This window comes from Anolis carolinensis, chromosome 6 (genome assembly GCF_035594765.1).
Source record: "Anolis carolinensis isolate JA03-04 chromosome 6, rAnoCar3.1.pri, whole genome shotgun sequence".
Lineage (NCBI taxonomy): Eukaryota > Metazoa > Chordata > Lepidosauria > Squamata > Dactyloidae > Anolis > Anolis carolinensis.
This window is the reverse complement of record NC_085846.1, coordinates 2,746,641-2,772,358: the sequence shown is the minus strand read 5'-3', so window position 1 is coordinate 2,772,358 and position 25,718 is coordinate 2,746,641. Positions and strand designations below refer to the sequence as shown.

Sequence of the window (25,718 nt, the reverse complement as noted above, 5' to 3'; positions counted from 1 at the left end):
GAGATTCCACCTGAACATCAGGAAGAACTTCCTCACTGTGAGAAGGGCTGTTCACCAGTGGAACTCTCTGCCCCAGACTGTGGTGGAGGCTCCTTCTTTGGAGGCTTTGAAGCAGAGGCTGGATGGCCATCTGTCGGGGTGCTTTGAATGCGATTTCCTGTTTCTTGGCAGAATGGGGTTGGACTGGATGGCCCATGTGGTCTCTTCCAACTCTTCCATACTATTCTATGATTCTATGATTCTATGATCCTCTGGGGGGTCCCAGCCAGGGCGGGGCTTGTGTGGCTTGTGGGGCGGGGCTTCTCCACGTCATCCTCCTCCTCCTCCTCTTGGGCAGGTGAGCCTCCATCCTTCCTTCCCTCCATCCTTCCCTGCATCCCGTGTCCAGGGCAACCCAGGAGGGTCCAAAGGGCGGGGGCTCGGCGAGGGAGGAGGGGGTCTGCTTCCAGCCTCTCTGCCCTCCACCTTGCCCCCCAAGACAGATCAATAACATGGAGCGAAGAGGAGGAGGAAGGCCCAGCCCGCCTCCATGAATCGGCTTCGGCATCATCATCATCATCATCATCAGCACCATCACCGGAGGAGGAGGATGAGGAGGAGGGAGAAGCCGCGGAGGAGGCCCCCTCCCCGATGAAGAGGAGGAGGAGGAGGAGGAGAAGGAGGAGGGGAGGAGGAGGAGGAAGAGGAGGAGGAGGAGGAGGAGGCCCCTCCCGACGGAGAAGCAGGGCCTCGGCCCAGGTAGGCAGACAGACAGCAATATCCAAGGCAAGGGATGGGGAGGGGGGCAGGTGGGGAGGGGGTCTCCAGGGTCTCCAGGGTCTCCCCCTCCCCATCCCTCTCTCCCATCCCTCCGGGTGTGGCCTCTTCTCTATCCCAATGTTATGGCCAGGTGAGATGCCTATAACCCTCCTCCTCCTCCGCATCCCACCACCAAGCAAAGCCCCCTCCCCATTAAAGCAGGAGTCAGGGTCACGACCACCACCATCACCCCTTCCATCTGGCCCCAAACGAAGCCCCCAACCCATTCAAAGCAGCCAAGATACATTACAGGCATGGGCCAACTTAAGCCCTCCTTCCAGGTGTTTTGGACTGCAACTCCCACCCTTCCTCACAGCCTCAGGCCCTTTCCTTTTGCCCCTCGGCCGCTTAAGCGGCCGAGGGGCAAAAGGAAAGGGCCTGAGGCTGTGAGGAAGGGTGGGAGCTGCAGTCCAAAACACCTGGAGGGACAAAATCAGAAGAAAGAATGGGAGAAAGAACTCTTCAGCCAGGCTTTGAAGCTGCACGGCTATTCAATGCTAATCATGCTGGCCAATGGCAACATTTCCCACTTGCCTCCAACAGACAAAGAGTTCTTTCTTCCTCCCACCCTGGACATCATTCCACAGGGATATAAACCCCACTTGCCTATTCCCCCAGGCAGGAAGCAGCCAGACTTTGAAGCTGCACGGCTATTCAATGCTAATCATGCTGGCCAATGGCAACATTTCCCACTTGCCTCCAACAGACAAAGAGTTCTTTCTTCCTCCCACCCTGGACATCATTCCACAGGGATATAAACCCCACTTGCCTATTCCCCCAGGCAGGAAGCAGCCAGACTTTGAAGCTGCACGGCTATTCAATGCTATTCATGCTGGCCAATGGCAACATTTCCCACTTGCCTCCAACAGACAAAGAGTTCTTTCTTCCTCCCACCCTGGACATCATTCCACAGGGATATAAACCCCACTTGCCTATTCCCCCAGGCAGGAAGCAGCCAGACTTAGAAGCTGCACGGCTATTCAATGCTATTCATGCTGGCCAATGGCAACATTTCCCACTTGCCTCCAACAGACAAAGAGTTCTTTCTTCCTCCCACCCTGGACATCATTCCACAGGGATATAAACCCCACTTGCCTATTCCCCCAGGCAGGAAGCAGCCAGACTTAGAAGCTGCACAGCTATTCAATGCTATTCATGCTGGCCAATGGCAACATTTCCCACTTGCCTCCAACAGACAAAGAGTTCTTTCTCCCACCCTAGATTTTATTCCACAGGGATATAAACCCCACTTGCCTATTCCCCCAGGCAGGAAGCAGCCAGACTTAGAAGCTGCACGGCTATTCAATGCTATTCATGCTGGCCAATGGCAACATTTCCCACTTGCCTCCAACAGACAAAGAGTTCTTTCTTCCTCCCACCCTGGACATCATTCCACAGGGATATAAACCCCACTTGCCTATTCCCCCAGGCAGGAAGCAGCCAGACTTAGAAGCTGCACGGCTATTCAATGCTATTCATGCTGGCCAATAGCAACATTCCCCACTTGCCTCCAACAGACAAGGGTTCTTTCTTTCTCCCACCCTGGACATCATTCCACAGACAGATAGATAGATAGATAGATAGATAGATAGATAGATAGATAGATAGATAGATAAATCCCACTTGCCTAGTTTCCAACAGACCTCACAACCTCTGAGGATGCCTGCCATAGATGTGGGCGAAACGTCAGGAGAGAATGCTTCTTCTGGAATACGGCCAGACAGCCCGGAAAACTCACAGCAACCCTGAACATTATTTCACAGGTATATAAACCCCACTTGCCTAGATTCTAACAGACCTCACAACCTCTGAGGATGCCTGCCATAGATGTGGGCGAAACGTCAGGAGAGAATGCTTCTTCTGGAATACGGCCAGACAGCCCGGAAAACTCACAGCAACCCTGAACATTATTTCACAGGTATATAAACCCCACTTGCCTAGTTTCCAACAGACCTCACAGCCCCTGAGGATGCCACCATAGATGTGGGTGAAACATCAGGAGAGAATGCTTCTGGAACATGGCGACACAACCCAGAAAACTCACAGCAACTCAATGTCTTCTTCTGTCTGTGTTTTGAACCCCAAAGTATTTGGGGATGGGACAGAATTAGAGAATCCTAGAGGAAGGGTTCTCAAAGGGCATCCAGTCTGTCCCAGCTTTGTCCAAGCAATGGGTTCTTGCATTTGAACCCCAAAGTATTTGAGATCCTCGAATTGGAGGAGACCCCTAAGGCCATCCAAGCCCCCTTCTGCACAGTCTAAGCCAGGCATGGGCAAACGTGAGCCCTCCACGTGTTCTGGACTTCAGCTCCCACAATCCTCAATGCAACCCATCCACAACTTCCATCACTCCCAGTCATAGAATCATAGAGTTGGAAGAGACCTCGTGGGCCATCCAGTCCAACCCCCTGCCAATAATAATAATAATAATAATAATAATAATAATAATTTTATTCTTGTACCCCGCCTCTATCTCCCCGCAGGGACTCAGGGAGGCTTACATGCATACAAAAACATCAAATACCGAAAACGCACAAATGAAAAATTAAAACATACGATTAAAATCAAACCATTAATAAGACAAAGTTAAAACACATCAATAAAAACATAAGGATGGGCTGACCAAAGTGCACTAAGTGAGGAAACAAGCAGGAAATCACATTCAAAGCACCCCCAACAGAAGGCCATACAGTTGGCCCTTTTGTAGGGTTTCAAGGCGGCGATGGGTTCCAAAATACTGGCTTTGGTCCTCAGAGGAGACTCGTTGAAGGGCTCAAGGTTGCGTTAACAACCGTATTCTGCACGTTCTGTGTGCGAGATGGGATTTGAATACATGTGAGCCTTTGAGTGGCCTATGCGTTTCATGTGAACCCGTAGGTTTCATTACGGGGTCCAAACCTGGGATCTACTGGTGACCTCCCACCCAAGTCCAAAGACCCAAGATCAGATGGGATTGGATGCCTTTGGGGTATTTACTGTATATACTCGAGTATAACCCTAGTTTTTCAGCCCTTTTTTTAAGACTGAAAAAGCCCCCCTCGGCTTATACTCGGGTGAGGGTCCTGGTTGGCTTATATTTGGGTCAGCTTATACTCGAGAATATATGGTACCTTTATTATTTTTCTCTATTATTATTGTTACTATTACATTTATTTTACTCTATTTTTATTATTATTAATACATTTACTATTTCACTCTGATCTTATTATTATTATTGCATTTATTTTTTTACTCTATTTATTATTATTATTAATAATAATAATAATAATAATAATAATAAAACTTTATTTATATACCGCCCTATCTCCCGGATGGGACTCAGGGCGGCTTACAGTCATAAAAGCAACACAAACATTACATAACAACATAATACACATTATTAGACAAAGTAAAATAATACAATAATTTATTATTACTTGTATTATTTTCCTGTATTTATTATTACAGTAGAGTCTCACTTATCCAAGCCTCGCTTATCCAAGCCTCTGGATTATCCAAGCCATTTTTATAGTTAATGTTTTCAATATATCGTGATATTTTGGTGCTAAATTCGTAAATACAGTAATTACAACATAACATTACTGCGTATTGAACTACTTTTTCTGTCAAATTTGTTGTTAAACATGTTGTTTTGGTGCTTAATTTATAAAATCATAACCTAATTTGATGTTTAATAGTCTTTTCCTTAATCCCTCCTTATTATCCAAGATATTCGCTTATCCAAGCTTCTGCTGGCCCGTTTATGTTGGATAAGTGAGACTCTACTGTATTATTAATACATTTACTATTTCACTCTGATCTTATTATTATTGCATTTATTTTTTACTCTATTTAATATTACTTGTATTATTTTCCTGTATTTATTATTATTACTACTACATGTATTATTTTACTCTATTATTATTAAAGGGATACATAAGCACATTTACATTGAAGAAGATGAGAACAATGATTTGATCAGAGTTGGGCAGTCTTATCTTAAATTTGAGCTTTATGTCAATATTCAAAAAGATTTAACCTACTGATGCCTAAATTCATGTCATTTTATGGGTATCAATTTTTATTTCTGAAATTTAGCATCCTCGGCTTATACTGGAGTCAATGTTTTCCCAAGTTTTTTTTGTGGTGAAATTAGATGCCTCGGCTTATATTCGGGTCGGCTTATACTCGAGTATATACCGTAATCTGGTGACTCTTAATATAATGGAATATAGAAATGGATGGGAACCAGGATGCTTCAGAGCAGGCATGGGCACCCATAACGTGGGTATGCAGATGATCCCTTGATTGACTTGTCTAGTTCCAAGAAGACAAAGTCATGGGCCAACTTGGGCTTTCCGTCCAGGTGTTTTGGACTGCAACTCCCACCATTCCTCACAGCCTCAGGCCCCTTCCATTTGCCCCTCAGCCGCTTAAGCAGTTTTGGACTGCAACTCCCATAGACATTTGTAAAGTATGACCCATTATCGGATTATATTTCCTGGTGTAAACCATGGTGTTTTGGACTGCAACTCCCTCCATTCCTCACAGCCTCAGGCCCCTTCCTTTTGCCCCTCAGCCGCTTAAGCGGCTGAGGGGCAAAAGGAAGGGGCCTGAGGCTGTGAGGAATGGTGGGAGTTGCAGTCCAAAACACCTGGATGGAAAGCCCAAGTTGGCCCATACCAGATCTAGTTGGAAGTGATACAACCGTGTGCACATGATACCTCTTAACACAACGTCTCTCCTCCCCGTCCCCCCCACAGCGCGCCCCCTCACCTGCCGCCTTCCTCTCCGCCCGGCCCTCGGAAGATGAATGCGACCCCCCAGGAAGCCCTGATCTCGCTCTTTCTGCAGTTCATTGAGGATCGGGGCCGCTGGACCTACGGGGCCCTGAGCCGGACCTGCTCCCCGGGAGAACTCCTGCGCAACGAGATGAACCTTCTGTACCGCAAGAGCAAGGTGGAGTGGAAGCAGAGCAAGGACGAGGAGCCCAAGAAGGGGTGAGCGGGGCCACGGGGAGGGGGCCCGCCGGGTCCATACCAGGATGCAGTCCGAACTTTACGACCTGTTAAAGAGACAATGCAAAGGCCATCCAGTCCAGCCCCATTCTGCCAGGGAGAAAGGCACAAACCGAGCCCTCCCAACAAATGGCCATCCAGTCCAGCCCCATTCTGCCAGGAAGAAAGGCACAAACCGAGCCCTCTCAACAGATGGCGATCCAGTCCAGCCCCATTCTGCCAGGTAGAGGCACAAACCGAGCCCTCCCAAATGATGGCCATCCAGTCCAGCCCCATTCTGTCAGGGAGAAAGGCACAAACCAAGCCCTCCCAAATGATGGCCATCCAGTCCAGCCCCATTCTGCCAGGGGGAAAGGCACAAACCGAGCCCTCCCAAATGATGGCCATCCAGTCCAGCCCCATTCTGTCAGGGAGAAAGGCACAAACCAAGCCCTCCCAAATGATGGCCATCCAATCCAGCCCCATCCTGCCAGGCCGAAAGGCACAAACCAAGCCCTCCCAAATGATGGCCATCCAGTCCAGCCCCATTCTGCCAGGTAGAGGCACAAACCGAGCCCTCTCAACAGATGGACATCCAGTCCAGCCCCATTCTGCCAGGTAGAGGCACAAACTGACCCCTCTCAACAGATGGCCATCCAGTGCAGCCCCATTCTGCCAGGCACAAACCGAGCCCTCCCAACAGATGGCCTTCCGGCTTCTGCCTAGAAACCTCCAGAGGAGAGTCCATTCTGTGTGGATCCGCTCTGGGTTGTAGTCTGACCTCTATAAAGGTTCAAAAAGGAGATGGCTTTGGGTGTGTTCACACTGTAGAATGAGTGCACTTTGGTACCACTTCAATTGCTATGGAATCCTGGGAGTTGTCGTTGGGTGCATCTACACTTTAGATTAGAACGAATATAGTTTGGCACCTCTCTAACTCCACAAAGGCTCAATACTATGGAAAAGAGTGATTTCAGTCGCCAAACACTATTTCCACCCTCCTTAAACACTTCCTTTAAACTTCGGACTGAAATCCGGAGCGGGCCCATCAAGACCCAAATCTTGTTGGTTGAAATGGAGCGGTTAAACCAAACGAGCAGAATGTGTGTTGATTGAAGCGCGTGGGGTTTGGTTTCCTGGGGGAGCTGCCAATTCTGTTTCTCGCGTTGGCTGTGGGACTGCCATTCCCATCATCCTGGCGCACGTGGCCGGCCGGTGTGGCATGGGTCTCCCTGCCGTTCTGCTCGGCCGCAGGATGAAAAGGGTTAAGGCCCCTGCCGGGCTGATGTTGCCGGGCTCCTACAGGTCACCCGGACGCAGTTTCCATGGAAACCGCTGGGCCATCCGCCAGCATCCTTGCTGCATCCTCCGGCTTTTGGTACCCAGGACCCTTCACTCCAGCAAATAATAAAAAAATGGGAGGGGGGGATGGCGAGGATGTTGCTGTAAAGGGGCCTTAAAGGGGGACAGACCCCAAATGTGGACTGGCCAGAGATGGCTTTTATTATGGGACTGGTTTTGGAAGCACACCTAAGCCCCGAGGCGTTTGGGGTGGGGCCGGTCAGTCAAACCCAGCACTGTCTTGAGGTCAACAATTCTGGACAGTGTGGCCCTGGGGCATCATTTGGGACCCTTCCACCCTTAGACAGCCTCTCTGGCTTGGGATGTGTCTAAATACAGCATAGAATGTGTGTGGTTGGAGACCACTTTAACCGCCGCGGTTCAATGCTATCGAATCCCGTGAGTTGTAGTTTTGCAAGGTCACGGGCCTTCTCTAAAGGTGGGTCTGCCCTTTGGCACCTCTCTCGCTGCCGTGGCCCTATTGATCCACCTCTTAAATACGTTCCAGGCTTCTCCTGCTTAAGAATGCTTTTCTGAAATCCCATTTTTAAAAACCGGAAGCGGATTAATGCCTCTGGTGAGCGAGCTCTTAGTGGTTCCAGAGGGTGTTGGCCGTGCAGCCAAACACAACAGCAGCCAATGTTGTCCTTTGTGCCGTGCATTTTGGGCCAACAAAGGTACGGCTGTTTTGTGGATTTGGGGCGTTGCTGGCTCTCACTGGCTGAGCCCTTTGTTGTTTAATGAACTTGTAAGTGCTTTCGACTCTGTAGCTTTTTATTTCTGCCGGGTTGGGTTTTTTTGTGTGCTTCTAAGCTGTTCCGGTTTTATAAGGTTCTTGTAAACCATCTGGAGTCCTCTAATATTGTGGAAATTTGGATAGGAATGAAAACAATGATAATGATTTCCCCTTTGTGGGTTGCAAGATGCGCTTGAGACTACCCACCGTAGTTGCCTATCCAATAATATGGTCTCTTCCAATGGTAGCATGTTTGGGGATTGCACAGAATTACTGAGCAACGTTCCGTAAATAACAATGATACCCTGCTCTGAGGTTTGCACCTTTATATAGCCAAACCAAAGAGGCCTGGGACTTCTCCTCAACCCAATTCCTGGCTCATTTTGGTGCCGACACCACTGCCTTGTGCAAATGTCAGCGGGCATGAGGGCCACGTTTAAATATCTGAAAGCATGTTCCGATTGAGAAAGGAGCAAGCTTATTTCCTGCTGCTCTAGAGACCGAGATACAATGGGAGCCATGTGTTCAAATGGCAGGAAAAGACACTAGGAAGAATAGCCTGATGGTTAGAGCTATTCAACAGTGGAATATGATGCCTTGAAGTCCATCGGGCTGGATGGGCGTTTTTCGGAGTGGTTTGCTTGTCTCTCCTTCTCTGTGTTTTCTAAAGCAGAGGCTGGATGGTTGTCTGTTGGGAAGGCTTTGGTTGTATTTTCCTGCATGGCAGAGGACTGGATTGAATGGCCCTTAGGACAGGCCTGGGCAAACTTGGGCCCTCCCTCGAGGTGTTTTGGACTTCAGCTCCCACAATTCCTAAAAGCCCACCTGTCAAAGTTGGCCCATGCCTTTGTCTTCTTGGAACTGGACACTTAAGTCAATCAAGGGATCATCTGCATGCCCTTGTGGGAGCCCAAAACACCTGGAGGGAGGGCCAAAGTTGACCTATGTCTTTGTCCTCTTGACGTAAGTTGACCCATGCCTTTGTCCTCTTGACACAAGTCACTCAAGGGATCATTTGCATGCCCACGTTGTGGGAGTTGGAGTCCAAACACCTGGAGGGAGGGCTGAGTTTGGACCATGCCTTTGTCCTCTTGGAATTAGAGACTTGTCAATCAAAGGATCATTTGCATACCCACGTTGTGGGAGTTGGAGTCCAAACACCTGGAGGGAGGGCCCAATTTGGCCCATGCCTTTGTCCTCTTGGAACTGGACACTTCAGTCAATCAAGGGATCATCTGCATACCTACGTTGTGGGAGTTGGAGTCCAAAATACCTGGAGGGAAGGCCCAAGTTGGTGCACGCTCTTGTTGCCTTGACACTGGACACTTACGTCAGCCAAGGGATCATCTGCATACCCACGTTGTGGGAGTCAGAGTCCAAAAGCCCTGCCCAGGCCTGGCTGAGAGTCTCTTCCAACTCAGGCCTTCCTTGTGATGCCTGGGGTCAGGGGGCACGGGCCTGACGCCTACTGAGTGTGAGAGATAGAAGACGTTGTCCTTAGATGAACACATTTTGCAAAGGGGAGGGTAGGTTTGGGAAGCGCCAGGAAGGAGGAGGAGGAAGAGGAGGGTGGGGCAAAGCCACTGCCTCCGCCGCTGTGCCAGCGCTGCTCGTCTCCTTGGCTGCGAAGGAATGAACGAATGAACCAAGGCACGCTGCCACTGCCGTTGTGCCGGCGGATTTGGTGTGAGGAAGAGGAGGGGGGCCATGCCAGAGCGGCTGGGCCCCAGTGAGGCGGCTGCCTCGCTGTCTCGGGAAGCAGAGGAGCCGGGCAGAGCGGCCGAGGCGGGTTTGTTTACTGGGCGCAGCGGCAGCGGCATCAGCATCAGCACCATCAGCACCATCAGCATCCTCTGCCCATGGCTGAATCAGCCGCACCAGGGTGTGTGCGCATCGTGGGGCCTGGGGCTTGTGGGGAAGGGGAGACCGGGCAACGGGGAAGGGGCTTGGCTTCAGGGGAGGCCCCACCTAGAGTGGCCCTTGTCTGTGTCTGTGTGGATGGAAGAGAGAGAGAGATGCAAAAGGCGGTGCAAAGGAGCCTGGGATGCGTCTGGGGAGGGAATAAAGGGCCCCCTGCAGACGCCGGCTGACCCCCGCCTGACCCCTCTGATCCCCATCTGACCTCTCCGTCTAAATGCCCTGCTGCCACTCCTTCCAGCGGCCAGCTTCGTCTCATTGTTATCCGGCAGTGCATGGGCAAACTTGGGCCCTCCCTTCAGGTGTTTTGGAGTCAGACTCCCACAACGTGGATATGCAGATGATCTCTTGATTGACTTGAGTATCCAGTTCCAAGAGGACAAATGCCTGGGCCAACTTCGGTCTTCCCTCCAGGTGTTTTGGACTCCAGCTCCCATAATGTGGGTATGCAGATGATCCCTTGATTGACTTGAGTGTCCAGTTCCAAGAGGACAAAGGCATGGGCCAACTTGGGCCCTCCCTCCAGGTGTTTTGGACTCAGACTCCTACAACGTGGGTATGCAGATGATCCCTTGATTGACTTGAGTGTCCAGTTCCAGGAAGACAAATGCATGGAGTAACTTTCAGCATTCCCTCGATGTTTTGGATTTCAATTCTCACAATTCCTAACAGCCTACTATTCCAAAACACCTGGAGGAGGGCCGAAGTTGGCCCATTCCTGATGCAGCTTGACATCTGTCATCTTCTTTGACACAGTGCCTGTGCCTCGCCAAACCACAGTCCCAGGATTCCATAGCCTTGTGTAGTGGTGCCAAACTGCATTAATTCCACAGTATGGAGGCTCCTTGGCCTTAAGAAGCCTGTAGCAGGGCTGCACTTGCCGAAGAAGGGAGTCTGCCTCTTAGAAAGCCTTCCAAGTTCACACTAGAGCCCAGAGCGGATGTCCTCCCATCCTTTCTGAGAAAACCAAGTACAGTAGAGTCTTGCTTATCCAACCTTTGCTTATCCAACGTTCTGTATTATCCAACACAGTTTGCCTTTTAGTAGTCAATGTTTTTGTAGTCCATTTTTCAATACATTGCAAAGTTTTGGTGCTAAACTCGTAAATACAGTAATTACTACATAACGTTATTGTGCATTGTATTGCTTTTTCTATCAATTTGTTGTCAAACATGATGTTTCGGTGCTTAATTTTTAAAATCATGACATAATTTGATGTTTAATAGGCTTTTCCTTAATCCCTCCTTATTATCCAACATTTTCTCTTATCCAACATTCTGCCGGCCCGTTTATTTTAGATAAGCGAGACTCTACTGTATCAACTTTGCCTCTAAAGCATCTCTGGGAATGGAGGCAGCAGATAGTTTCAAATACATAACTTAAAACATAGGAAAGTACCAAGAACTGAACTAATAAAACAGCTTAAAATATACATTTAAAATTGATAAATAGGAGATGAAAATAGCTGTGAGACGCCCTTTTCTTGGAAGCCTGCTTGGTGACAAACACGGTTCGGTATTCAAGCCTTTGGGGCCCAATTGATTTTGCCTGGAATCAATTGGGCCCCAAAGGCTTGAATACCGGACCCTGTCCATATCTGTGTGTGTTTGCATTGTCCTGAGCTGGTTTTGACCTGCCCTGACTGGTCAGATGGTTGGAAACGCTTTTGTCGATGTTATATTTCCTGTTTTAAATGGCTTTAAACGGTTTCGATTGATTTTATCGCCTGCTGCCCTGAGATCATTTGACAGAGAGCGTAAACAGAAACTATTTTGTGGTTATACACAGGCATGGGCGAACTTGGGCCCTCCAGGTGTTTTGGACTTCAACTCCCACAATTCCTAACAGCCTACCGGCTGTTAGGAATTGTGGGAGTTGAAGTCCAAAACACCTGGAGGGCCCAAATGTGCCCATGCCTGTGTATTGTCACCAGCAATGGCTCTCTGCTCTTTCAGGCAGATCCTTTCCCTCCAGGTGCCTCCCACCCAAAGAGCAGCCACCTCCAGCCCTGCTTGGCCTGCAAAAGACCGGGCTGGGGGCCTTCTCTGTTGCAAGACAGGACATTGCCATTGCAGCCCAGTATCACCAACTCCAAGCCAGGGGTATGTTAACCGATTTTAAATCAATGGTTTTCATAGTTTGTTGTTTAATCCTATTTCAGTGTCTATATGTTGTTTAGATTTTAAACTGTATATTTGTAGCTTTGTTAGTCACTTTGGGTCTCTTTTTAGAGAGATAATGTGGGATATTATTATTATTATTATTATTATTGTGTAAGGCAACATCTTGGTTGCTGTGAGTTTTCCAGGCTGTCTGGCCATGTTTCTGAGGCATTCTCTCCTGACGTTTCGCCCACATCTATGGCAGGCATTCTCAGAGGTTGTGAGGTCTGTTGGAAACTAGGCAAGTCGGGATTATTGACATGTGGTTTAAATTGTTATACAGTAGAGTCTCACTTATCCAACAAAAATGGGCCGGCAGAAAGCTGGATAAGCGAATATGTTGGCTAATAAGGAGGGATTAAGGAAAAGCCTATTAAACATCAAATTACATTATGATTTTACGAATTAAGCACCAAAACATCATGTTTTACAACAAATTTGACATAAAAAGCAGTTCAATACACAGCAATGTTTTGTAGTAATGACTGTATTTACGAATTTAGCACCAAAACATCAGTGTATTGAAAAGATTGACTACAAAAACACTGACTAATAAAAGGCAGATTGTGTTGGATAATCCAGAACGTTGGATAAGCGAGTGTTGGATAAGTGAGACTCTACTGTACTTTGTTTCAGTGTTGGGCCTGGCTCCATGTTAGCCGCCCCAAGTCCCTTTGGGGAGATGGTGGCGGGATAGAAAAATAAATAATAATAATAATAATAATAATAATAATTATTATTATTATATCCCTGTGGAATAATGTCCAGGGTGGGAGAAAGAACTCTTATCTGTGTCAGGCAATTGTGAATGTTGCGATTGGCCAGCTTGATTAGCATTGAATGGCCTTGCAGCTTCAAAGCCTGGCTGCTTCCTGCCTGGGGGAATCCTTTGTTGGAAGGTGTTAGCTGGCCCTGATTTGTTCCTCTCTGAGTGTTGGTCTTTATTTACTGTCCTGATTTAAGAGTTTTTAAAATGCTAGTAGCCAAATTTTGTCAATTTTCACGGTTTCCTACTTTCTGTTGAAATTGTCCACATAATTGTGGATTTCAATGGCTAGTCTGTGTCGCCTGACATGGTGGTTGTCAGACTGGTTCAGCATTTCTGTGTTCTCCAATAAGATGCTGTGTCCAGGCTGATTCATCGAGTGCTCTGCTATGGCATTCAAACTCGCCTCCAACAGACAAGGGTTCTTCCTCCCACCCTGGACATCATTCCACAGGGATATAGATCAACCCCACTTGCCTAGTTTCCAACAGACCTCACAATTTCTGAGGATGCCTGCCATAGATGTGGGCAAAACGTCAGGAGAGAATGCTTCTGGAACATGGCCATACAACCCGGAAAACATACAACAACCCTGTGATCCCGGCCATGAAAGCCTTCGACAACACATACTACCTGGAATTCCCTTTCTGGCCTCCCAAGTGCTATCTAGACTCAACCAAACTGCTTTGCTTCCAAATCAGATGAGATCAAGCATCTTCAGGATGGAATAATGCTCCTAGTTGGTCAGTCTAGACCAGGTCTCCTTGCCCTTCCTCTTCTTCTTCAGGTTCTGCAAGGAAAAGCCATGTCAAGTTTATATTTCCACGGCTCCAGGGCCAGCGAAGAGGCGAATCCACTCCAGGTTTCAGCCTCTGCTTGAAATGAACTCTCCAAGGTCCTGAATACTGGTCCTGAGTTCAGCACTTGGACAGTTCCTGCGAAGTCAGTGCAAAACTGGATGCGCTGATGGAGAAGGCGTCCACTCCTTTTGTGTTGTAGCCACACAGAACAATTCAGTGCCACAAAGCTGAGCTTTCGATGGCTGCAAACTATAGTGTTGGCTTCAGAAAGGGAGCCTTCCACATTTGTGGGAGACAAGGAGCTAACTAGTCAGTCCCTCATCTTACATTCTGCACCTGACTTCCTTTCCTGCGTAGTTTTCATTTAGCCTGATACAGCCAAAACAATAGTCCCGTGGCTTCTGAAAGAGAGGTTTTTTATTGTGTTGTCGAAGGCTTTCATGGCCGGAATCACTGGGTTGCTGTGAGTTTTCTGGCCATGTTCTAGAAGCATTCTCTCCTGACGTTTCGCCCACATCTATGTCAGGCATCCTCAGAGGTGGTGAGGTCTGTTGGAAACTAGGCAAGTGGGGTGTATATATCTGTGGAATAATATCCAGGGCAAGTGTCTGTTTGAGGCAAGTGTGAATGTTGCAATTGGCCACCTTGATCAGCATTGAATAGCCTTGCAGCCTCAAAGCCTGGCTGCTTCCTGCCTTGGGGGAGGGATCCTTTGTTGGGAGGTGTTAGCGGCTCTTCCACCCTATTTATGATTGTCCTTACCCAGAGTTCTATGCACAAATTCCTACCCTCCGAATTTCCAGTAATTATCACGGTTCAGGTTCTAAATTGCTGTTGATGTTGTTTTATGTGGCTATAATGTTTTAATTTTATTGATTTATGTTTTAATTCGGGTTGATCGGGCTTGGTCCCCATGTGAGCTGCCCCAAGTCCCTTTGGGGAGATGGAGGTGGGATACAATAATAATAATAATAATAATAATAATAATAATAATAATAATAATAATAATAATAATAACAACAACAACAACAACCAACAACAACAACCACCAAGGCTGAATAAGCAATCTCAGGATTTTACATTTGGCTTTGAATAAAATCAATGACTCAAGTTTGTGCAATTGTTCCCAGCCCTTTAGTATCTGAATCTCGTATTGTTTTTGTTATTACACTTTTGCATGATTCTTGAGTTACCGAGGCATTGTTCCTTCTTTTTTTAAAGCCTCAATATAATAATAATAATCTATCCTGCATTTTATTAGGTCCTTACCTTCTATACACTTTAACTCATCATCTTATTTTTTGCATTGCTGCCTCAGTTTCCCACCTATGGAGATGATAGAAGTGCCTGGTGGCTGACTGTTATTATTAATTATTGTTATAATATTCTCATTTTTATATTGTTTTTATCTTTTTATATTGTGAATTGTGTTTATGTTGTTGTCTATTTTGTGAAGTTATGTCATCGAGCTCCGTCCCATGTAAGCCACCCCAAGTCCCCGCGGGGAGATGGTGGCTGGATATAAATAAAGTTTTATTATTACTATCATTATTATTATTGACACAAAGATATGGTATGACATAGCAAACAAGATCTATATGCTGGATTTCATACCACAAAATCACAAGTTGAACACTTCCCAAGTGTTTAGGACTGTGTGATTTATTATTGTTGTTGTTGTTATCAGGACTTCCTGGCCACAAAAGGGGTCCGCCTACCTTGGGAATGAGGGCCTTCTTTCCTTGGAGGCCCTTAAATGGCGGTCTTTCAGATGTATTTACAGTGTGAATTCCTTTGTGGCAGAATAAGGCTGGACTAGATGGCCTTTGGGGGTCCCTTCCAACACGAGTGGAAGAGGATGCCTCTCCTTCTTTGGAGGTATTTCAGCAGAGATTGGATGGGCCTCTTTCAGGAAGGCTTTAGTTGTGTACCGAGTTCTATGTTTCTAAAGTGACTCTGCTGCCTGTTGCAGCAGATCTGCAATCTGTTTCCAGTTTATTTGGTACTTGTGTCCTGGTTTATTGATTTGATCTCCATGCCAACCACCTTAAACCCAGTCTTGGATATATTGGTTGCTACTAGCAGTGAGGGATATATATACCTCTGCAGATTAGTTACCAGGCAATGCAAGTGGGAGAACTACAAATCCCTGTGGAGCTCAGGTCCAGGTTATCTGGAAGACTGTGCCTTTCTATGCCATCCTGCCTGCCAAAATCTTCAGCAAAAGACCTTTCACAAATGACATTTTTCTTATTCTGATAGGCTTTTAGGAACTAACCAGAATGTATTTTTCATTGCATGCTCTTATTATTATTAGTACTGTATTTACTTATATCCTGCTTTTATCTCTTGATTGAGATGCAAAGTAGCTCACAACATTTTAAAACTACTGGGTTGCTGGGAGTTTTCTTGGCTTTCCGCTTTGAGTCCCACATGGGAGATAGAGCAGTATATAAATAAAGTTTTGTTGTTGTTGTTGTCTGGCCATATTCAAGATGCATTCTCTCCTGACATTTCACCCACATCTATGGAAGTCATCCTCAGAGGTTGTTAGGTCTGTTGGAAACTGGGCAAGTGAGGTCTATATATATATATGTGTGTGTGTGTGTGTGTGTGTGTGGAATAATGTCCAGGGTGGGTGAAAGAACTCTTGTCTGTCTTGAGCAAATGTGAATGTTGCCATTGGCATTGAATAGTATTGCAGCTTCAAAGCCTGGCTGCTTCCTGCCTGGGGGAATCCTTTGTTGGGAACTATGTAAATGAACAAAAGTATTAAAAAATCTCTGAAATCGGGACAGTAAATAGAGATCAACACTCAGAAAGCAGGGGAATTCCAGACAGGAAACAATCAGGGCCAGCTAATACCTCCCCACAAAGGATTCCCCCAGGCAACAACAGTCAGGCTTTGAAGCTGCAAGGCAAGCTGGCCAACTGCAACATTCCCACGCCTCCAACAGACAAGAGTTCTTTCTTTCTCCCACCCTAGACATCATTCCACAGGTATTTAAATCTCCCTTGCCTAGTTTCCAACAGACCTCATAACCTCTGAGGATGCCTGCCATAGATGTGGGAGAAACATCAGGAGAGAATGCTTCTGGATCATGACCAGACAGCCCAAAAAACTCACAGCAACCCCGTGATTTTGGCTATGAAAGCCTTCGACAACACATTTAAAAACTACGGTTTAAAACACGTAGCATACAAATATTAAAATGGAATTAACCATACAAGCCAATTAATATCAATTAATTAAAAAACTGTTAAAATAATCAAATACCTTCCAGCACCCTTCTGGCTCGCTCTTAAAAACTTCCTTCTTTGAAAGCCTGCCTGAATTTTTATGTCCTTTTGCCTTTTTAGATGATTTTTCTAATACTTTCAGTTCTACGGATAGATTATTTTAATACGTTATTTTGTACATTTTCCTTACGTTTTACTACACGTTTTTGTCTTGGTTTTTATTTTTGTAAGCTGCCTTGAATCTCAATTTTGGGAAGAAGGCAGCATGCAAATAAATATGTGGATTCAAATGGAAGGGGAAAAGGATCCCACGTAAACATTAGGAAGAACTTCTGGACTGTTAGAGATGTTCAACCAAGGAATATACCGCGGCCTGGGAATCTGGTGGAGTCTCCTTCTCTGGAAGCTTTTAAGCACAGGCTGGATGGCCATCTGTCGGGAGGGCTTGGATTGTGCCTTCCTGACTGGCAGAAAAGAAGGGGGTTGGACTGGATGACCTTTGCAGTTCCTTCCAACCATAGGATTCTGTGATTCCAAATCAGGCATGGGCAAACTTGGGCCCTCCTTCCAGGTGTTTTGGACTTCAACTCCCACAATTCCTAACAGCCGGTTGTGGGAGTTGAAGTCCAAAACACCTGGAGGGTCCAAGTTTGCCCATGGCTGTTCTAAATGGATGGCTAAGAGAGTGATACCTGTGTTTTCTGCTGTTTAATGTGCACAAAGTTTTTTTCATGTGCAAAGTTAAGACAAATTCTGCATATGACATTACCTTCAGGTGATGCGTATAAGATGCATCAATGAGTTTTATGTTTTAGTCTTGGGCCTCATCTCCAAAATATCCCATGTACATGTATGCAAATACAAACACGGGTATTCCAAATCTGAAGTTAATCCGAAATCTACAGCACTTCTGAGCCCATGGTTTTTGGAAAAGAGAGACTCCACCTGCAAGATAAAAAGTTTTAGTTTATTTCTTAAAGTTCTGAAAAAAATGTTTTCACTTAATTTAAAGTTGTATCGTTTCCAATGTTTTTGCCATCCTAATGGTTGAGATGCAATATAAAAATCCTGGCTGTGAGTCTTCAGGCCATTTCCAATTATGTCAACCTTAACATAGTGTTTTCTTGGCAAAATGTATTATTCAGAGGATTTCTACCCTCTTTGTCTCCCTCTGAGGCTGAGAGTGTGTGACTTGTCCAGGCTCTCAATCTGGAAACACTGATAAATATGAGGGTTATCCAGAAAGTAGATTACGTTTTGGAATTAAAAATGAACAAAGTATAGGAGAAAACATTTACCATATGCAGTTGAAAGCCACACCCAAAGACCACTTCTCAACATAGTCACCATTCAAATCTAGGCACTTACCATAGCGATGAATGAGCTTGGCAACTCCTTTCCCACAAAACTCTGCCACTTGCGTCCTCAACCAGCCGGTCACCCCTGCCTGCAGCTGCGCATAGTCGCCAAAATGCTGCATTGAGGACGCAAGTGGCAGAGTTTTGTGGGGAAGGAGTTGCCAAGCTCATTCATCGCTATGGTAAGTGCCTAGATTTTAGATATTACTATATTGTACTCTAACACTATATTGTAATATTATTAGTAATATTACATATAATATAAATATACCATTATAATAGTTATTATTATTATATTGTATTATATTATAGTATTATTAATATTATATGCATATACAATATATTATATTATTAGTATAGCATATTATTATTATACATTATTATATTGTTATAGTGACACAGGAGACATGGTGGAATGATGTTTTCCTGCCCCCTTCTTCATTGTGGCTCAGAATGGCACTTATTCCATAGGGGGGGGGGGCTTCCATCTGATGATATAGGAGACATGGTGGAATGACTTTATTACATTATTTGTTGGAAATCACAACCTTCTACAAGCCCCCTATACTAGTTATTTGTTATGTATATAATTGGGATGGCTTAGTGTATGTATATTTTGATATGCGGTTTTCCCTTAACTCTATGTTGTTTAAGATTGTGGGAGGGACTACAGACCATGTGACCAGATCTCGGACTATTCAGACTGAGAGTCCCATTTTTAGAAGCCAGTTTAGAAGTCAGAAGCCGTACAGTTTATGAAGTCAGCAGTGTTAGTATGCAGTAGTCAGTGTCAGTATGCTGCAGTTTATAGTCAGTCTGTATCGACTATAGGGCCGGGCTGTGGCACAGCTGATTAGTAGCCAGCTGCAATACATCACTACTGACCATGAGTTCGAAGCCCAGGTCAGGTTGAGCCCCCGACCATTAAATAGCCCAGCTTGCTGTTTACCTAAGCAGCCTGAAAGACAATTGCATCTGTCAACTAGGAAATTTAGGCACGCTTTATGCGGGGAGGCTAATTTAACTAATTTACAACACCATAAAATTGCCAGCAGCATGGGGAAAGGAATGAGGAAGTACAGTACTCGGTGTCACCCGTGGAGCAACAGCTCTCCCTGTGGCCGGAATCGAGCATACCCTCATGAAGCTGGAAATGTTAAATTGCCTCTGTGTGTGTCTATACTGTATGTTGTTTGTCTGATGGCACTGAATGTGTGCCATATATATATATGTGCATTGTAATCCTCCCTGAGTCCTCTTTGGGGTGAGAAAGAAGGGCGGAATAGAAATACTATAAATAACTAAATAAAATATTGAATCAGTAATGTATTAGACTAAAAAGAGTGTTAGTCTGAATGCAACTGAGAAGAGACTTAAACAGAATGCTTTATAGAACAGATTGCTTTAACTATCAGCCAATAAGAAATACACCTGCATGCTGAATGCATGAATACATGTAAGTAAATTAACTATGTTAGTTTCAACGAAGACTACGGTATTTATTTTTGTTCTCTTGAGAGCATGATTTAAAAGCAATATGGGAGAGATGATGTTCTTTTGGGCAACTGGAATAACACTTCTGAAGATCTGCTATATATTTTGTGCACTGGCAAATCTTTGTTCCTAACAGTCCAGAGATAACCAGGTATATCAGTCTAACAACTGAGAAACCTAAATTGCCTTGCATGTATACTAGTGGGTATTTACCACTAAGGAGAAGATTGACTCAAATGAGTATTTAAATCTTCTCAGGAAGATCATACTTTACAAAAGGTTATGATTATTCCAAATGGTGTGAATGCCAATTAATCTCAAAAAAGAGTCATGCTATGTCATAGCAAAAGGCTATGGAGATTCCTGGTTTCCAAAAAGGAATGGTCTCTAAAAGGTCATGTTATTATTATATTATTATTAGTTACCTGCCTCTCGTCAAGCTCAATGCGGAGTGTAACATAACATGCATAGATAAAGCATATCATTTAAATGACATAGGAGACTTATCTGAAGAAATATTAAAAGACATCTATTACATGTCTTGGGCCCCCAGTGGTGCAGTGTGTTAAAGCGCTGAGCTGCTGAACTTGCGGACCAAAAGGTCGCAGGCTCGAATCCGGGGAGCAGATTGAGTGCCCGCTGTTAGCCCCTGCTTCTGCCAACCTAGCAGTTCGAAAACATGCAAATGTGAGTAGAGCAATAGGTACTGCTCTGGCGGGAAGGTAACGGTGCTCCATGCAGTCAAGACAGTCACACAATCAGGAGGTGTTTATGGACAATGCCGGCTCTTCGGCTAAGAAATGGAGATGAGCACCAATCCCCAGAGTCGGACACGACTGGACTTAACGTCACGGGAAACCTTTACCTTTTACATAGAGGTAATCGTGATGTTATTAAGCTCTAGTATTATATCCTCTATATTGCTTTCTTCGGTGTTATGGGCACCACTGGCTTGGAGGCCAGATATTACAAAGAGAGTGCTTCCATATGCACTAAGATAATTCCTGGAACTTTTACTTGTTTCTGTTGTTTACTCTTGTGTGTTTTTTGGACACACAGCACATCACATTTCTTATCTCGGCACAGTTAATAAAGCAGCTGTTCTTCGGTAGCGGACATGCCTTCAATGTTGATTGAGATTAAAGGTCCGTTGGTTTGTTTGCTTGGTTGGTTGCATGTTGAAGACTAAGTATTGATTTAGACAGGCTTTTTAAAAGTGCAAACTTCGGCCCTCCAGGTGTTTTGGACTTCAACTCCCACCATTCCTAACAGCCTCAGGCCCTTTCCTTTTCCCCCTCAGCCGCTTAAGCGAATATAATAGCCCGACCAAGTACGAATATAATAACCCGACCAAGAAGCCATGAGATCATACCTCACACACCTGGCCTTCCTTTTCCCCTTTAGTTTAAGCGGCTGAGGGGGAAAAGGAAAGGGCCTGAGGCTTGTTGTATGTCTTTCGGGCTGTGTGACCATGTTCCAGAAGTAGTCTCTCCTGACGTTTCGCCCACATCTATGGCAGGCATCCTCAGAGGTTGTGAGGTATGGATAAACTAGGAAAGGAAAAAAATATATATCTGTGGAGCGTCTAGGGTGTGGCAAGTCCTTTGTCCCTGGGAAGCCAGCATTAATGTTTCAGTTAATCACCCTAATTAGCATTGGAAAGGTTTTTGTCTCTTGCCTGGGGGGATCCTTTGTTCAGTCAATAGCCGTCCTTGGGGCTCCTCTGCCTTCAGAGTGTTGGTTCCCATCTACTGTTTTGATTTTAGAGTTTTTTAATACTGGGAGCCAGATTTTGTTCATTTTCATGGTTTCCTCCTTTCTGTTGAAGTTGTCCACATGCTTGTGGATTTCAATGGCTTCTCTGTGTAGTCTGACATGATAGTTATTGGGGTCAAACAAGAGTCAAAGAACATGAAAGGCACTGCAGACTAATTCAACCAGAAAAATCAGCCACAGCAGAGCACTTGATGAACCAGCCTGGACACAATATATTATTTGAGAACACAGAAATGCTGGACCACTCCAACGACTATCATGTCAGACTACATGATACATTAATGCTGGCTTCCCAGGGACAAAGGACTCTTGCCACACCCTGGACTCTCCACAGATATATTATTTTTCCTTTCCTAGTTTATCCATACCTCAAAACCTCTGAGGATGCCAGCCATAAATGTGGGCGAAACGTCAGGAGAGAATGCTTCTGGAACATAGTCACACAGCCCGAAAGACATACAACAACCCTGTGATCCCGGCCATGAAAGCCTGAGGCTGTTAGGAATGGCGGGAGTTGAAGTCCAAAACACCTGGAGGACCGAAGTTTGCCCATGCCTGCCATAGCAGCATATGCTTCTCTGTTGTAATGCATTCCGTCCGCTTTGCCCAGCTTTCTCATCCTTCCTCTGCCCTGACGGTGCCTCTCTCCTTTCTTCCCTTTCAGTTCGGCCAAGGAGCCCAGTGGCGGCGGAGGCGGCAGCGTGGGCAAGGTGCGCGACGTGGCCTCCTTCCGGCGCCACTTCAGGATGGGCTTCATGACGATGCCAGCCTCACAGGAGCACGCCCCACACCCCTGCGCCAGCAGCATGGCCCCCCGCTCCCTCTCCTGCCACTCCGTGGGCAGCAGCGTGGACACGGCCGGGGATGGGGCCGGCGCCGGGTCCCGGAAGCCCCCCGCCAAGCCCAAGCGGCACCCCAGCACCAAGCTCAGCGCCGAGGCCAGGGCCGCGCTGGAGCCCCTGGGCAGCAGCAAGAAGGCAGGTGAGCAGATGCCTGGGTAAAGCTGGTGCCCACCAAGGCCGGTTGGGCAAAGACAATGACATCAGCAGTAGTGGGCAGTGGTGGTGATGGTGGTGTCATTCATGGGAGCACTCTGGGAATGAAAAAAGCAGCTCAAGTGAAGCTTTCCCCCCTTATTTCATAGAATCATAGAATAATAACAGAGTTGGAAGACACCTCATGGACCATCCAGTCCAACCCCATTCTGCCAAGAAGCAGGAAATCGCATTCAAAGCACCCCCAACAGATGGTCATCCAGCCTCTGTTTAAAAACCTCCCAAGAAGGATCCTCCACCACAGTCAGGCAGAGAGTTCCACTGCTGAACAGCTCTCACAGTGAGGAAGTTCTTCCTCATGTTCTGGTGGAATCTCCTTTCTTTCCTGTAGTTTGAAGCCATTGTTCCGTTGCGTCTAGTCTGCAGGGCAGCAGAAAACAAGCTTGCTCCCTCCTCCCTATGACTTCCCCTCACATATTTATACATGGCTATCATGTCTCCTCTCAGCCTTCTCTTCTGCAGGCTTTTCATACTATTGGGAAGGTCTTCCTAATGTTTAGGTGGATTCTATTTTCTTGCAGCTTATATCTATCACTCCATGCCCTAGCCTGTAGTACAGTAGAGTCTCTCTTATACAACTTTCGCTCATCCAACGTTCTGTATTATCCGACGCAATCTGCTTCCCACCCAGATCCACAGCTGTTTTTCCGTCGGGCACAGCGTCTGGCCTGCACCAGCAGCGTCCTCCTCTTGCCTACACTGCTACAAATTTAAATTACAGGAATGTGCTCAGCAAAACAAACACGTTACACTCCCCAAACAACCCCCTTGCTCACCTCCTGTGGGCAATGTTCACACCACAGCCCCAACTTCGGGAGGTGGGGACAGCATTTCAAACAGCTGTTTCTCTAGGCAGCAATGTGCAGCTTTTCCTTAATCCCTCCTTATTACCCAACATTTTCGTTTATCCAACATTCTGCCGGCCCATTTACGTTGGATAAGCGAGACTCTACTGTACATGTAATCAGATGGAGGAGCTCCCTGCCACAAGATTAGGGTGGCTGCCAAGGTGGCCAGATGTGAAAAGGGGTCAGATAGAAATTCATGAAGGGGCAACCAGCCCACACCGTTGGAACTCAAGATTTGGCCAGGCTTCCTTTGACCCACCTCCTGCCTTTCTTTCTTCCTTCCACCACACCTTCCTCCTCATTCTCCACGTCCCTTTCCTCTGTTCCAGGAGGCTCCCAGAAGTCCAGCGCCGAGAGCCGGGAGTCCGGGCGCAAGGTTCCCCCGCAGAAGCCGAAGCGCAGCCCCAACACGCACCTCTCGGTCTCCTTCGACGAGGCCTATTCCGGCCGCCTGCCGGGACCTTCTCTGGCGGGGGCCCTGCAGCGCTACGGACGGGCCTTCTCCCACAGCCCGGCCAAGGGCTCCGACCCGGAGGAGGACGAGCCTGTCTACATCGAGATGGTGGGGGACATTTTCCGGGGGCCCGGCCCGCCTTCGCAGACGCCTGCCACGGCCGACGAGGACTCAGATGAGAGTGAGGCCATCTACGAGGAGATGAAGTACCCGCTCCCTGAGGAAAGTGGGGAGCCCCACCGTCCTCCCAGTGGGGACCCTTCCTCTCCGCGCCACCGGCCGGTCAAGCGGGAGTCCGGCAAGGCCCCAGGACCGGGCCCCAAGACATCCCCCTGTGAGATCCCGCCCCCCTTCCCCAACCTCCTGCAACACCGGCCCCCACTGCTGGCCTTCCCCCAGGCCAAGAAGAGCGGGGGGTACAAAGGGGCCGGCGGTGGTCCGGACGGCTCCAAGCTGCCCATTCTGTGCCACACCAAGGAGGCCCCCTCGGCCCCCATGACCCCGCAAGTGCCCAGCCACCACCACCACCAGCGAGGAGGAGGAGGAGGCGGTGAGGGTGGTGCCTTGGCCCCCTCTGGCCGCGCACGCAGCCACTCCACACCGCTGCCCCCACAGCCCTCCTCCGGCCAGAGCAAGGCCACCTCCGCCGACAAGGAGCTGCCCAACTCCCACAGCAGCAGCGGTGCCGGCATCATAGGTGCCCCCGCCAAGCAGCCCTCGGCCCCCCCGCCCCCCACCCCAGTCCCCTCCATGCTGCCGGTCAAGGAGAAGCCCCCAGCCGTATCCTACACCATGGTCTACTCGGCGGTCAAGGTGACCACCCACACGGCCCCTGCCGAGCAGAAGACGGAGAAGGAGATCGCGGTGCTGCACGGGATGCTGTGCACCCGGCCCTCCACCGTCCCCTCCACCTGCAAGCAGGCCCAGCGGGTGTGTGCCCTCCCCACCGAGTCCCCCCCGCCCCCTCCGCTGGGCATGGTCTGGACCTACCCTGCCCCCTGCGTGGGGATCAAGCGCCCGCCCGCCTATGAGAGTGTCAAGAATGCTGCCGCCAAGGCCGCCTCCTCGGCAGCGGTTAAGATGCAGCTGCAGGACCGGGCGCTCACCAGCCTGGCCTGCTCCCACCTGCTCGCCGGAGAAGACCTCGGACGTGCAACGGTGGCCGGAGAGGAAGACCCCTTCGGATGGGTGCTGCACCGCAGGATGGGATACGCTGGCCGGAAGAGCAAGGAGGCAGAGAGTGAGTCTGGTGGGGCGGTGGGCATCACTTTGGGGGGGGGGGGTGATGACTTATTTATTTTTTTACTTATTTACAGCATTTATATTCCACCCTTCTTACCTCGAAGAGGACTCAGGGCGGATCACATTGCACACATAAAGGCAAACATTCAATGCCATAACATAGAACAGAGACAGAGATGAGACGCAGGCATGGGCGGGCCTCAAACTCATGACCTCTTGGTCAGAGTGATTTGTTGCAGTTGGCTGCTAACCAGCCTGTGCCACAGCCCAGCCTACCTGCCTCTACCCAGTTGCTACCCAGCCTGACAAAGGGGTCAGGGATTCACCTTCTACTAGGGTGCGGATCCCTTTTGCCAGCCATGTTATCAGACCACTGGCTTTTCATTTCCATCTCTGTAAATGAAAACTCAGGTGGAAGCAAAGTACACCAAACATCCCACCATACCCCTCCCATTTTTGCCAAATATCGGCTTTAAAAAGAATAAAACTTGGGTTGGAGTTGAGACCTCTAAGACAGTGGTTGCCAAACTTTGGTCATTCAGGTGTTTTGAACTCCCAGAAGTCCTAGCTAGCTTGACCAGCAGTCAGGGATTCTGGGAGATGAAGTCCAAAACCGTAATCATAATAATTATAATCATACTAAATCCAGCATATATATCTTGTTTGCTGTGTCATACTGTGTCTTTGTGTCAATAATAGTAATAATAATATAGTAATAATTCCTAAACACTTGGGAAGTGTTCGACTAGTGATTT

General features: G+C 47.4%; 1 protein-coding gene and 1 long non-coding RNA gene across 5 annotated transcripts in view; one reads left to right on the top strand and one right to left on the bottom strand.

The window, feature by feature from the left end:
• Window positions 1-309: 309 nt before the first annotated feature.
• The window catches only part of nyap1 (neuronal tyrosine phosphorylated phosphoinositide-3-kinase adaptor 1), a 31,135-nt gene continuing 5,726 nt past the window's right edge, over window positions 310-25,718 (top strand). Inside the window, exons 1-5 of one of the 4 annotated variants that reach the window (XM_062984252.1) lie at window positions 310-738; window positions 5,632-5,777; window positions 11,724-11,870; window positions 22,029-22,345; window positions 23,597-24,961. In XM_062984252.1, the coding sequence (XP_062840322.1) occupies window positions 631-738; window positions 5,632-5,777; window positions 11,724-11,870; window positions 22,029-22,345; window positions 23,597-24,961 (2,083 nt within the window). In that variant the 5' untranslated portion in view covers window positions 310-630. Of the gene's footprint in view, window positions 739-5,586; window positions 5,778-7,493; window positions 9,734-11,723; window positions 11,871-22,028; window positions 22,346-23,596; window positions 24,962-25,718 lie in introns of those variants that run through there. The other 3 variants (XM_062984253.1, XM_062984254.1, XM_062984255.1) reach the window with 3 other exon arrangements.
• The window catches only part of LOC134299954 (uncharacterized), a 41,918-nt gene continuing 21,903 nt past the window's right edge, over window positions 5,704-25,718 (bottom strand). The window contains exons 3-4 of the long non-coding RNA XR_010007204.1: window positions 17,506-17,681; window positions 5,704-5,842 (exon numbers count right to left, since the gene is read on the bottom strand). This is a non-coding gene — a long non-coding RNA (uncharacterized LOC134299954). The remainder of the gene's footprint in view (window positions 5,843-17,505; window positions 17,682-25,718) is intronic.